The sequence below is a fragment of the Ascaphus truei genome, chromosome 7 (assembly GCF_040206685.1).
Source record: "Ascaphus truei isolate aAscTru1 chromosome 7, aAscTru1.hap1, whole genome shotgun sequence".
Lineage (NCBI taxonomy): Eukaryota > Metazoa > Chordata > Amphibia > Anura > Ascaphidae > Ascaphus > Ascaphus truei.
Genome location: NC_134489.1, coordinates 32,949,107 through 32,962,012, shown reverse-complemented (window position 1 = coordinate 32,962,012; position 12,906 = coordinate 32,949,107). Strand labels below are relative to the sequence as shown.

Below are 12,906 nucleotides of genomic sequence, written 5' to 3'. Positions count from 1 at the left end.
CCTCTTCCTCCTCCCTCTTCCTCCCTCCTCTCCTCCCTCCCTCCCTCTTCCTCCCTCCCTCCCTCCCTCTTCCTCCCTCCCTCTTCCTCCCTCCCTCCCTCTTCCTCCCTCCCTCCCTCTTCCTCCCTCCCTCCCTCTTCCTCCCTCCCTCCCTCTTCCTCCCTCCCTCCCTCTTCCCCTCCCTCCTCTTCCCTCTCCTCCCTCTTCCTCCCTCCTCTCTCCCTCCCTCCTCCCTCCCTCCCTCTTCCTCCCTCTTCCTCCCTCCCTCCCTCTTCCTCCCTCCCTCCCTCCCTCCCTCCCTCCCTCTTCCTCCCTCTCCTCCCTCCCACTTCCTCCCTCCCTCCCTCTTCCTCCCTCCCTCTTCCTCCCTCCCTCCCTCTTCCTCCTCCCTCCCTCTTCCTCCCTCCCTCCCTCTTCCTCCCTCCCTCTTCCTCCCTCCCTCCTCTTCCCTCCCTCCCTCCCTCCCTCTCCCTCCCTCCCTCTCCCTCCCTCTCCCTCCCTCCCTCTTCCCCTCCCTCCCTCCCTCCCTCTTCCCCTCCCTCCCTCCCTCTTCCCCTCCCTCCCTCCCTCTTCCCCTCCCTCCCTCCCTCCTCTTCCCCTCCCTCCCTCCCTCCCTCTTCCCCTCCCTCCCTCCCTCCTCCCTCTTCCCCTCCCTCCCTCCCTCCCTCCCCCCCTCCCTCCCTCCCTCCCTCCCCCCCTCCCTCCCTCCCTCCCTCCCCCCCTCCCTCCCTCCCTCCCTCTTCCCCTCCCTCCCTCCCTCCCTCTTCCCCTCCCCCTCCCTCCCTCCCTCTTCCCCTCCCTCCCTCCTCCCTCTTCCCCTCCCTCCCTCCCTCCTCTTCCCCTCCCTCCCTCCCTCCCTCCCTCTTCCCCTCCCTCCCTCCCTCCTCTTCCCCTCCCTCCCTCCCTCTTCCCCTCCCTCCCTCCCTCCCTCTTCCCCTCCCTCCCTCCCTCTTCCCCTCCCTCCCTCCCTCTTCCCCTCCCTCCCTCCCTCTTCCCCTCCCTCCCTCCCTCCCTCTTCCCCTCCCTCCCTCCCTCCCTCTTCCCCTCCCTCCCTCCCTCCCTCTTCCCCTCCCTCCCTCCCTCCCTCTTCCCCTCCCTCCCTCCCTCCCTCTTCCCCTCCCTCCCTCCCTCCCTCCCTCCCTCTTCCCCTCCCTCCCTCCCTCCCTCTTCCCCTCCCTCCCTCCCTCCCTCTCCCCTCCCTCCCTCCCTCTTCCCCTCCCTCCCTCCCTCTTCCCCTCCCTCCCTCCCTCCCTCTTCCCCTCCCTCCCTCCCTCCCTCTTCCCCTCCCTCCCTCCCTCTTCCCCTCCCTCCCTCCCTCTTCCCTCCCTCCCTCCCCTCTTCCCCTCCCTCCCTCTTCCCCTCCCTCCCTCTTCCCCTCCCTCCCTCTTCCCCTCCCTCTTCCCCTCCCTCCCTCCCTCTTCCCCTCCCTCCCTCCCTCTTCCCTCCCTCCCTCCCTCTTCCCCTCCCTCCCTCCCTCTTCCCCTCCCTCCCTCCCTCTTCCCCTCCCTCCCTCCCTCTTCCCCTCCCTCCCTCTTCCCCTCCTCCCTCCCTCTTCCCCTCCCTCCCTCCCTCTTCCCCTCCCTCCCTCCCTCCCTCTTCCCCTCCCTCTTCCCCTCCCTCCCTCCCTCCCTCTTCCCCTCCCTCCCTCCCTCCCTCTTCCCCTCCCTCCCTCCCTCCCTCCCTCTTCCCCTCCCTCCCTCCCTCCCTCCCTCTTCCCCTCCCTCTCCCCTCCCTCCCTCCTCTTCCCCTCCCTCCCTCCCTCCCTCCCTCTTCCCCTCCCTCTTCCCCTCCCTCCCTCCCTCTTCCCCTCCCTCCCTCCCTCCCTCCCTCTTCCCCTCCCTCCCTCCCTCCCTCTTCCCCTCCCTCCCTCCCTCTTCCCTCCCCTCCCTCCCTCCCTCTTCCCCTCCCTCCCTCCCTCTTCCCCTCCCTCCCTCCCTCTTCCCCTCCCTCCCTCCCTCCCTCCCTCCCTCTTCCCCTCCCTCCCTCCCTCTTCCCCTCCCTCCCTCTTCCCCTCCCTCCCTCCCTCTTCCCCTCCCTCCCTCCCTCCCTCTTCCCCTCCCTCCCTCCCTCCCTCTTCCCCTCCCTCCCTCCCTCCCTCTTCCCCTCCCTCCCTCCCTCCCTCTTCCCCTCCCTCCCTCTTCCCCTCCCTCCCTCTTCCCCTCCCTCCCTCTTCCCCTCCCTCCCTCTTCCCCTCCCTCCCTCCCTCCCTCTTCCCTCCCTCCCTCTTCCCCTCCCTCCCTCTTCCCCTCCCTCCCTCTTCCCCTCCCTCTTCCCCTCCCTCTTCCCCTCCCTCCCTCTTCCCCTCCCTCTTCCCCTCCCTCCCTCCCTCTTCCCCTCCCTCCCTCCCTCTTCCCCTCCCTCCCTCCCTCTTCCCCTCCCTCCCTCCCTCTTCCCCTCCCTCCCTCTTCCCCTCCCTCTCTTCCTCTTCCCCTCCCTCCCTCTTCCTCTCCCTCCTTCCCTCTTCCTCTCCCTCCTTCCCTCTTCCTCTTTACCTCCCTCTTCCTCTTTCCCTCCCTCCCTCTTCCTCTTTCCCTCCCTCCCTCTTCCTCTTTCCCTCCCTCCCTCTTCCTCTTTCCCTCCCTCCCTCTTCCTCTTTCCCTCCCTCCCTCTTCCTCTTTCCCTCCCTTCCTCTTTCCCTCCCTCCCTCTTCCTCTTTCCCTCCCTCCCTCTTCCTCTTTCCCTCCCTCCCTCCCTCCCTCTTCCTCTTTCCCTCCCTCCCTCCCTCCCTCTTCCTCTTTCCCTCCCTCCCTCCCTCCCTCTTCCTCTTTCCCTCCCTCCCTCCCTCCCTCTTCCTCTTTCCCTCCCTCCCTCTTCCTCTTTCCCTCCCTCTTCCTCTTTCCCTCCCTCCCTCCCTCTTCCCCTCCCTCCCTCCCTCTTCCCCTCCCTCCTCCCCTCCCTCCCTCTTCCCCTCCCTCCCTCTTCCTCTTTCCCTCCCTCCCTTCCTCTTTCCCTCCCTCCCTTCCTCTTTCCCTCCCTCCCTTCCTCTTTCCCTCCCTCCCTCCCTCTTCCTCTCCCTCCCTCCCTCCCTCTTCCTCTTTCCCTCCCTCCCTCTCTCTTCCTTTCCCTCCCTCCCTCTTCCTCTCCCTCCCTCCCTCTTCCTCTTTCCCTCCCTCTTCCTCTTTCCCTCCTTCCCTCTTCCTCTTTCCCTCCCTCCCTCCCTCTTCCTCTTTCCCTCCCTCCCTCTTCCTCTTTCCCTCCCTCCCTCCCTCTTCCTCTCCCTCCCTCCCTCTTCCTCTTTCCCTCCCTCCCTCCCTCTTCCTCTTTCCCTCCCTCTTCCTCTTTCCCTCCCTCCCTCTTCCTCTTTCCCTCCCTCCCTCCCTCTTTCCCTCCCTCCCTTTTCCTCTCCCTCCCTTTTCCTCTTTCCCTCTGGGCTGAAGGATGATGATGCTGACGGCTGTATGCTGGAAGGTAAGCAACCTCCTCCCCCCCCACACAGGCCCTCCTCTCTGTGCTGATCTCTACACACCTACACACACACCCCCCCCCCCCCCCTCCTACCTTTTGGAGGTGGGGGAAGCTCTGACAGCTCCAGCCCCCACCAGGCTCACCAGTGTGACGCGTCACCGCTCGGGATCGCAATTCTCTTGCATCCCTGACGGCTGATGCGTCACAGCGTGTAGTGAGCCGTGCAGCGAGGGGGGACTGGGACGGGCTTGGGAGGATATCACTGCTGGTGAGGAACGCGCACGCGGCCGGACGCGGCGGGACCAAAGCTTTAAAATGCAGTTCAAGCTGCCATTTAAAAAAAATACATTTTTATTCAAAATGTGCATCATTAGAATATGCATCTGACAAGTGATTAGTTAAGTTGTTGATCGATCCGTTCTCCTGTAATCGATCACTGAAGATTCGGCTGGGGATTCACTAAATGCATCTTGGGTAATCTTCTGCTGCACTGGCAGCCAAAGTTCTGTGAGGAAGATCATGTGACCAGGCAGGCACTAGATTCAATTGGTTCACTGCTAGAGGGCAGGGCTCAAAAAGGTGATGCTGTTTCAGAAGGGGATGGGGATGTGACTTTGTAAATGGTTGCTATAGTACCAAAAATGCTTGTTACATTAGAATATATTAAAATGTCTTTAAAATGCTACAAAATATATTTTCATATTACAGAACTGATTAAAAAAAACATGTGGGATAGTGCTTGAACTACAGCTTTGTGGAGGCATGTATTTACTTAAAAAATAAAAGCTGATGCTCTGGTGCAGCAGGGTTTATTAAAGCATAGCACTTCTCCCTTCCCCTCAGTACCCAACAAGCACCCTCTCTACCCACCTTTAAGACCCACCTTAAGACACTCTTGGATAAAGAAGCATATGAATAGCACTGTGGATATTCTGAACACATGATACATAAAGCTTGGCCCCCTGCAGACGCACTTACCAGAACTCCCTCCTACTGTCTCTGTACGTTCTACCTACCTACCAATTAGACTGTAAGCTCCTCGGGGCAGGGACTCCTCTTCCTTAATGTTACTTTTATGTCTAAAGCACTTATTCCCATGATCTGTTATTTATATTATCTGTTAATTATTTGATTACCACATGTATTCCTACTGTGAAGCGCTATGTACATTAATGGCTCTATATAAATAAAGACATACAATGCTAGGTCAACATGGACCTATTTTCAAGATGAGGAAAACCCATAACCGTGACTAAACCAGTGAGGTGGCAGTAGCCTCCGGGTTTGCTTTGCAGGGAAATGCAGTTTCTAGCACGCAACTTAAATTCTGCATTACTCAAGTCCCTGCATCTGGGCTTGAGCACAGATGTAACGAAGCAAGAAGTAATCAATAAAAGACAGAAAAGCCCAATGCTACATCCAATGTGACAAAAATACACACTGCAATACCTATATTCTCATGAGCATTGTAATTTAGTTAAACCCTTTGGCCAAAGCATTATAAGCCTGCAAGCCTCACCAAGGCATGACCAGTATGCAGGTCCTAACACTCTGAACATTCTCATTTACCTCTGCTGGACGGCGAATAACCACAATGCACCGGTACTGCACACGAACATGAAAACAAATAAAACCTTACTACTTAAAGTGGGGAGGGGGTGCGCTTAAACCCTGGGAGGAGGGGCCGCTAACCTCCAAACTACTGATACCAGTTAAATGTAATTAATAAACCCAATCCCAGCAAGCTCAGAAACCCCAAACCCACCACAGCATACTTAATTATGTATGTATGTATGATGTGGTGGGTTTTGGTGATCTGTTTACTTCTCGTTAATAATCTACGTTGGGAAGAGGCAGAGAGTATTCTGCACATCACAGCTATATTGTACATTTATTTATTAACCTCTGCATTGCTGGACGGGAGGGGGGGTGTCAGTAGCCAAGACGACGATCCAGCATCATGCAAGAAAATGAGTTCACTTCGGGCCCATGTGCCGTTTTATACATATAAAGTTTTATTTGGCTAGACCCAGTGTAGTGGTAAATCCCAGTACAATACCGGGAAAGGCATTTCAAGTAGAAAAAAGGTCGAAGCAGCATCATCGTGTCTACTCCCATTCTATTTAATCACGCCAGTGCTTTCAACGTGTTGCAGACGCCTCCATCGCTGAAAAGGTTAAAAAGGGGAGTGACTGCAGAAGACAGGATTAGACCGTGATTCTTAAAACCTATAACGTTATAGCGGGGACATTTAATTGTCTCCCTCCTCCCGTACAGGAGGCTCAGTGTTTGACTGAGCCTCCTGTGCTGGAGCTGGGATATCCTGATAAACCCCCCCACTCCCAGGTCAGGTTGAGTGCTGGAGTTGAGTACCCCTGAGTTACACAACACGGCTTGCACAGATACTCATGTACGTTGCACACATGTAGCTGCATGTGCAGTTATCCTGCAATGGGCCGAAAACCTACACCTGCTATTTAAATCTACAGAGGTTATCATCAGAATTCTAAGCTTCGCTAAAGGGATATTGAAACCCAATGCAGCATTAACGGCTTTTGACTTGTACGGCCGTCAACGCTGTATCAAGCTCCGATACACCTTAGTGGAACTTGGTGAATCCTCCTCTCTCTTGAGTCTTTGCAGATGAGGAAATAAGGGTACTGCAGTATTAACAGTGTGGCTTTGTTATAGGGAGAACATGAAGGGCAATCTTAGTAAAAATCTAAGTGCTCAGTGAATAAAGACAGAGCCCTGATCCTACAGGTAAAACAAGTTCCAAAGCTACAGCCAGTAAAAGGAAGAAAAAAAAGCCTTAAATACCGCAGTAGGTTTAGGAACACGAGGCTCTGTGATTGGAAACAATTCATTCATGGTCTAGTTTAAAGGTGCACCTGGCAAATTGTACCTCATCTGTATCATACCTGGCTCATTACTGGGCTGTAGAGCAGGTGACCAGATGATGTTCAGAGGGGTCAATGTAATTAGGAGCATAAACATTTCAACATGATTAATTAGGGGAAAGACAAATTTGATTGGCTACAAACAAAACCTCATTAAACAATGGGGTGATTTATGGGTAGCTAATACTTTTGTTTGAAGCCTTTCATTGCCACAGCGCCAGCACGGAATTCAAATCTTTGCTACCAACAACACACTATGGCGATGCATTGATGACCACTGGCACAGAAGGAGTTAACAAAATATATATTCTTATGCATGGTCAAAATATCCTATAAATACCCATGATGTGGCACATACAATTGCCAGCTGCTGAAGGTCCTCCACAGAAGAGGTTAGCAGCAGCATAACCACTCGGGCTATAGAGCAGGTGTACAAGGGTTTGGAGAAGGTTCATGGTTCACAAATGGAAGGGTCCGTGGAAGACGTTGGGTTTGTTACATGCCTTCCAAAACACTTCAACAGACAATGGCAAAAACCCATCCGCCTTCTACGCGGTAGAACCAACACGGGGAGAGTTAAGTTTGAAACTCAGGATAAGGAAAGAAAAAAAATCAGTCTATCTCCAGGTCATATGACTCATTCTCCAGTCAAGAAGTCTACAGCTGGACATACAGCTACAGTAGCAGAGGAGTGATCACTGGATTTCAGAGCAAGAGAAAGCAAAGAGTCAAGAATGGAAAACCAATAAGAAAGAACAAAAAAGGAGGTGGGGTAAGGGGTTGGTCCTCAAATTCTCATGGTCCGGGGAAAAAAAAAAAAGGGTGGAATTCCATAGAAAAATGTCTGGTGTCTACCAATCCTTCTCTCCTGCAAGGAACGAGCAGCGAGTACTATTGGAGAGTGGTCAAAAGATGAGACCAGTTCATATATGTGTAGGGTTTAGAGATGACGCGAGTTTAGTTTTTTTCATAGTCGAAAGGCACCTGCAGCCAAAACCTACTGCACAATGTCTTCTAAAAACTGTCCTTATACAGAAGTTCAGGACTCCGACCTTCCAAGGCTCAGCGGAGGTTACATGGACAGCTACTCTGAGATGTCCTGCCCATGTGCGTTACAATAGTGTAGATTTTTAGTTGGTTGGGGAGATGGGTGTGGGGGTTGAGCTGTTCCTTAACATTCTTCCCTTAGGAAGTGGTCTGAGGAGGAAGCAGCGGATCCCCCCGGCTCCACGGTCAATCAGCTTTATGATGGTTGTTGTTTTGCATTGAGTGGCCATTGGAGACTAGTCCGTTCTTAGCGGGCTCCTCTGCCTCTTCATCAGAAATATCCGTCTCATCTCGGTCACTTCGCTCATCCTGCTCCAGCTAGAGAGACAGAGAAAGCGAGAGATGCTTGTTAAAGACAATACAGGCCAAGCAATACTGAAAAGTCTAAACACAGACCTAGAGACTCCTTGTGTGAAGCTTGGGATGTGCAGACAGTCCATAGAACAATTACTATGCATTATTAATCTTATAGTTCCCTAGCACATACAAATCTGTAGGGGCACGTCAGTGTTGTAGACGTATGTCTGAAGTGCTCAGAATAGTTATGTTGACACAAGCCCAGTGGCAAAGTCACTGCCTTTGAAGTGGGTAAACTCAGTTCGAATCCCAACGTCAGCTCTATTAGTAACCTTGGGCAAGATTGTAATCTCTGTAGGAAGGTCAAGTACAGCGCTGCATCACTTTCTACATGTTATATTGAACTAGCTCAGCGATACTAGAAGACCATGTTACCATCTCAAGTTTGCCCACTGAGCCATGTCACCCCCAAATACGGAACCTTTGTCCTACCTTCCCTGTGACAAACTTGTGGGCCATGCCGAGTATGAGATATGCCCAGAAGACGTGCAGACATTGGAGCACCCAGAGCATCACGTTGAAGAAGTAATAACCGAAGAAGGGTTGATAGATCTCCATTGGGTAAACCCAGGTGCAATGCAGGATCCTGAGGAAGGACACAGGTACAGTTACTTAGCTCCTTTCTCTTGCCAGAAGAGCGAGCACCACATGGCAAAGCCTATGTATTTGCCAACTGCACTTAAAATAAAAATGTTCACTCATTTGGTTCTAGTGTCAAATGGTTTACATTTTGATTTTCTTCCGACCGTCACATTTAAAAACAAAACAAAAAAACACTATATTGTACGTATTTATATAGCGCCATTAATGTACATAGCGCTTCACAGCAGTAATACACGTAATAATCATATAAATAAAAAATCATACAAAACACATAATGGGAATAAGCACTTCAGACATAAAAGTGACATTTAGGAAAAGGAGTCCCTGCCCCGAAGAGCTTACAATCTTATTGACAAGTAGGAAGAACGTACAGAGACAGTAGGAAGGTGTCCTGTAAGTGCGTCTGCAGGGGGCCAAGCTTTATGCATGAGGTGTATAGTGTCAGCCAAAGAGCTACCGGAAAGGCTTCGTTAAGGAGGTGTGTTTTAAGATGGGTCTTAAAGGTGGATAGAGAGGGTGCTAGTCGGGTATTGAGGGGAAGGCATTCCAGAGGTGTGGGGCAGCGAGTAAGGCCTCGGTCCCGCTGCGCTCGGTGGCGCGGGCGGCCACACGCGAGTTCCCCACCAGCAGGGGAATCCTGCGGAGCCGGTCCCGGTCCCCCCTGGCTGCACAGCTTACTACACGCTGTGGCGCGTCAGCCGCTATGGGATACAAGAGAATGGTGATCCCTAGCGTTGACGCGTCACGTGGTGTGGCTGTGAGCCAATGGGGAGGGGAGGCTTCGGGAGGAGGAGAGGCTTCGGGGAGCGGGGAGGAGTGTGGAGTGAAAGCAGCGTGAGTGCCTGTCTGTGTGTGTGTATGTGTGTGCCTGAGTGCGTGAGTGCCTGCCTCTGTGTGTGTGTGTGTTGCTTTACTTACCTTCAATCAGCAGCCCGAGCCGTGGAGGGAGGGGGGGGAAGAGTAGCAGGTCCCTCCGCTCAAGCCACGCCCCCCCTCCCGCTCAAGCTTCCCACTCCCTACAGACAGCATATCTCGGTCTGTGTAGGTCAGCGCCTCGCCTGTCTGCAGTGCGGGCGCGCTGACTCTGGGAGCGGGGCCTTAGCCTAAGAAGGGTTTAAGGAGGGAGAGGGCTTTGGACACAAAAGTGGATAACCATTGCCCGTCCCTGATCTCGCTTTAAACCAATTTGGCTGATAGAAAAACAAATTAGTTCTCATGATGCAGATGGGTCCTACTGGAAAGGGTTAATGATACGATAGGAACCAATTGTTGGTGATAAGTGTCAAGTGAGTTGATGATATAGCCGAGTTTGTGCAGTAAGGCCCGTAATATAGTGGGCGCGTGTGTACATGCCGCACACTGTGTGTACGGGTCCGTGCTGCTGTGAGCGACAGGCTTGCAAGGTAGTGTGTGTGAGTGTCTGAGTAATAATTTAATGAATAAAAATTATTTTTATTGTGCTACGTTGATAAACATATACACACACACACACACACACACACACACACACACACACACTACAGCGGCGCGAATACATACTTTTCTTAATCTTCCCCCCTGTCGCCCAGCTCCACGCTCACTGCCCTGCGCACCGCGGCCATAGCATAGAATGGGCAGCTAACCACAGCCAACTATAAGTGCCGCGCATACGCACGTCGCAGCAAGCGCGCCCACTGTATTACGGGCCTTAGGCACTCACGCAGGGCGCTTGATGGTGTGATGTCAAGAAATGAAATGGTTGGGAATCTGCACGTTTAAAAGACAAAAACAATAGCACAATGTGTCTGTGTGATGGATCGCTCTTAAAAAGGATTCCACACCATTACATGTCTCATCACGCCAACAATTACCCCGTGTGCGTGCAATGGCACAAACTCAGCGGGATCATCACGTGATTGATACCCATCACCAACGATTGGTTGCTGTCTATTATAATTAGCCCATCTGCGCCAACGAGAACTCATTGTTTCTCTACTAAAAAGGATTGAGAGAATCGGTGGGTTTCCCAGGCTGCAGGGCCGTGTCCTGGTAGAGACTTCTGTTCAACCAAACACCTTTATCTAAACAGAGTCAGTTCTCATTCCAAGAGGGATTGTAGTACCCGCTGTAAATCATCACTGGGATTTAACCCCTAATTAGCCTCACAGGGTGTGCGATATATTGGGCAGAGCAGGGGGGCTCAACTCCAGTCCTCAAGCCCCACCCTCCAACAGGTCAGGTTTTCAGGATATTCCAGCTTCAGCACAGGTGGCTCAATCAGAGGCTCAGCCACCTGGAGGTGAGCCCCCCTGGGGCAGAGCGCTATATTTTGTGATACCCATCTATTACTATAATTTTGCTGCCAGCGTTAGCCAAGCAAACCAACGCAGAGATGAACAATGAGGACTGGTTTGTAAACTGTAAATACAGCTAATCGTGGGAGATTAGAAGGGTGGGGAGCAGTGTTGCTGATTTCTTGCACGCGTAAAAATAACAAAGGAGTGAGGAGACGTAAGGTAGTGATAACTTTCATCGGACAAACAACAAGTTGATATGTTCCAAGCTTTGGACCCTCCCAGGATTCTTTATCAGATTAGGCAGAGATTGCAAAAACACTCAAATGCACTCGTTACTGTTCATGCATTACAAGTTTAAGCAATTATTGCAAATTATGTTACTTGTTTGATTTGTTAAAAAAAACAAAAAAAAAACACAACAGGTGTTAATCACCTTCATTTAACCCAGGGGTTCTGAACTCCGGTTCTCATCCCCCCCCCCACCAACAGGCCAGGCTTTCCAGATATCCCTGCTTCAGCACAGGTGGTTCCGTCTTGAACTGAGCCAACTGTGCTGAAATAGGGATATCCTGAAAACCTGACCTGTTTGAGGGGGGGGGGGGGGGGGGGGAGGTCTTAAGCACTGCTGTTGAGAAACCCCGATTTACAGTAGCGGCAGCTTTTATTTGAAGAAATGCCGCCGGCCGGGTGCGTGTGCGAAGCGTGGAGACGCGGAACGTTGCGGCGCACTGTGACGTCACAGTCACGTGCGCGCCCGGCTTCCCCGACACCCCTGGAGATTAAAGTAAGGTAAGCGGGGGTGCTGGGAAGCAGAGGGGCAGAGCAGGAGCCGGGAAGGGGGGGGTAAATTGCGCGCGAAGTGAAGGGGGGGTGCGTGGGGGAAACGCGGTGGCGCGCGGTTTTGACTGGCGGCAGCCGGAGTAGATCCCGGCATGCTGCCGGCATTACATCAAACAAAAGCTGCCGCCACTGTACCCTATTAAACATGTTGCTGTCACTTATAGAGCATTCTGAACCCAATGGAATTCCAGCCTGATTATATCAGGTAAATTAAATCTTTCATCTTTGCAACGCCAGCAGTAGCCTTCTGGCAGTGAAGGGGTTAATTTAATAAACCTTTCATAATTATTCAAATAGGTACAGTAAGAAGAAAAAAAAACATACGGTTTAGGGAAAAGTACAGCATCAGCCCTCAAATAAAAAAGATTTCAAAGCAGCAATCCAAGCGCTACCTCATTTTTTTGGTTATAATATATGCAGCCTTTGATTACTTTTATTGAAAATTAATTACCTAAGCTGCTGATCAATTCGTTCTCCTGGGATCAAATCAGCAAAGATTGTGCTTCTCAGGGTTCACTAAATGGCTGCCTTTCAGTTTCAATCAATCCTTCAGTCGGTTAAACTCAGCAGCTACAATGTATTCTTATATTAACATCATCTGTTACAGTTTGCAGCTCAAACTGCTGGGAATATTGGCAACAAATTAATCACCAAGAGGAAAGTGTTGCAAAGATCTTGCACTGCCTGCTATAGAAAACAAAGGATGCTCAGTACATTAAAACTAATTATAAATGGCATTAAGAGTTGATTTTTAAAATCTATTTAGTATTATCTAATACTACAGAACGGATTTATTACGCACACACGTAGGATATTGCATGGATTGCCCCTTTGAATGGCGATCTCTCTTTGAACGTGCTACATGTTCCATGCACGGTTCCCTGCTCAGAGAAGGGATTGCTGCAGTTTGGGAGATACTCACCAGAAGGGAAAGATAACGATTCTCGTCAGGATGAAGACGGCAGCAAACACCACGAAGATACCGTTACAGGTCTCCTTCCAGCCAGCGTAATTAAACATCTTTGCAGACTGCGAGAGAGCAGGGAATAGGGTGACACTGTATCAAGGTCACAGTCCCAAAGTGCTCGGTCTGCACATTACAACAGGGGAGCGCGAACCCTCTCCCCACCCCCCCTGTCTTACCCTGGCTCATGACGCCGCGGGGTCATGTGACGTCAAGTTGCCATGGCGACGTGTCACCGGAAGGGACGTTGCAGAGGCCTCGCGCGGTCCGCCGGCATAATTTAATTTAAATGCCTTTGGGAAGAGCGAGGGGTCTCTAACCGCCGTGTGTCCCCCTGTAAAATCTCACGCCCACACCCCTACTTTGCGCACCCCTGCGTTACAATATACTTCCCTGTTGCCATTGTCCAAAGAGGGCAGTGCACTATAATGATGCCGAGTAGCTCTATGCAGCCCCAACTCTCCTTGCCAAGTAAGATTATACAGTACAACTGTTTTAAAGGTGCAACTCAACC

The 12,906-nt window shown here is 51.9% G+C and overlaps 1 protein-coding gene across 2 annotated transcripts in view; it reads right to left on the bottom strand.

Moving 5' to 3' along the window:
* Positions 1-5,397: 5,397 nt before the first annotated feature.
* CERS2 (ceramide synthase 2) overlaps positions 5,398-12,906 on the bottom strand; it is a 31,853-nt gene continuing 24,344 nt past the window's right edge. For both annotated transcript variants that reach the window (XM_075607561.1, XM_075607562.1), the window contains exons 9-11: positions 12,351-12,457; positions 8,142-8,295; positions 5,398-7,670 (exon numbers count right to left, since the gene is read on the bottom strand). In XM_075607561.1, coding sequence (XP_075463676.1) covers positions 7,539-7,670; positions 8,142-8,295; positions 12,351-12,457 — 393 coding nt within the window. In that variant the 3' untranslated portion in view covers positions 5,398-7,538. The remainder of the gene's footprint in view (positions 7,671-8,141; positions 8,296-12,350; positions 12,458-12,906) is intronic.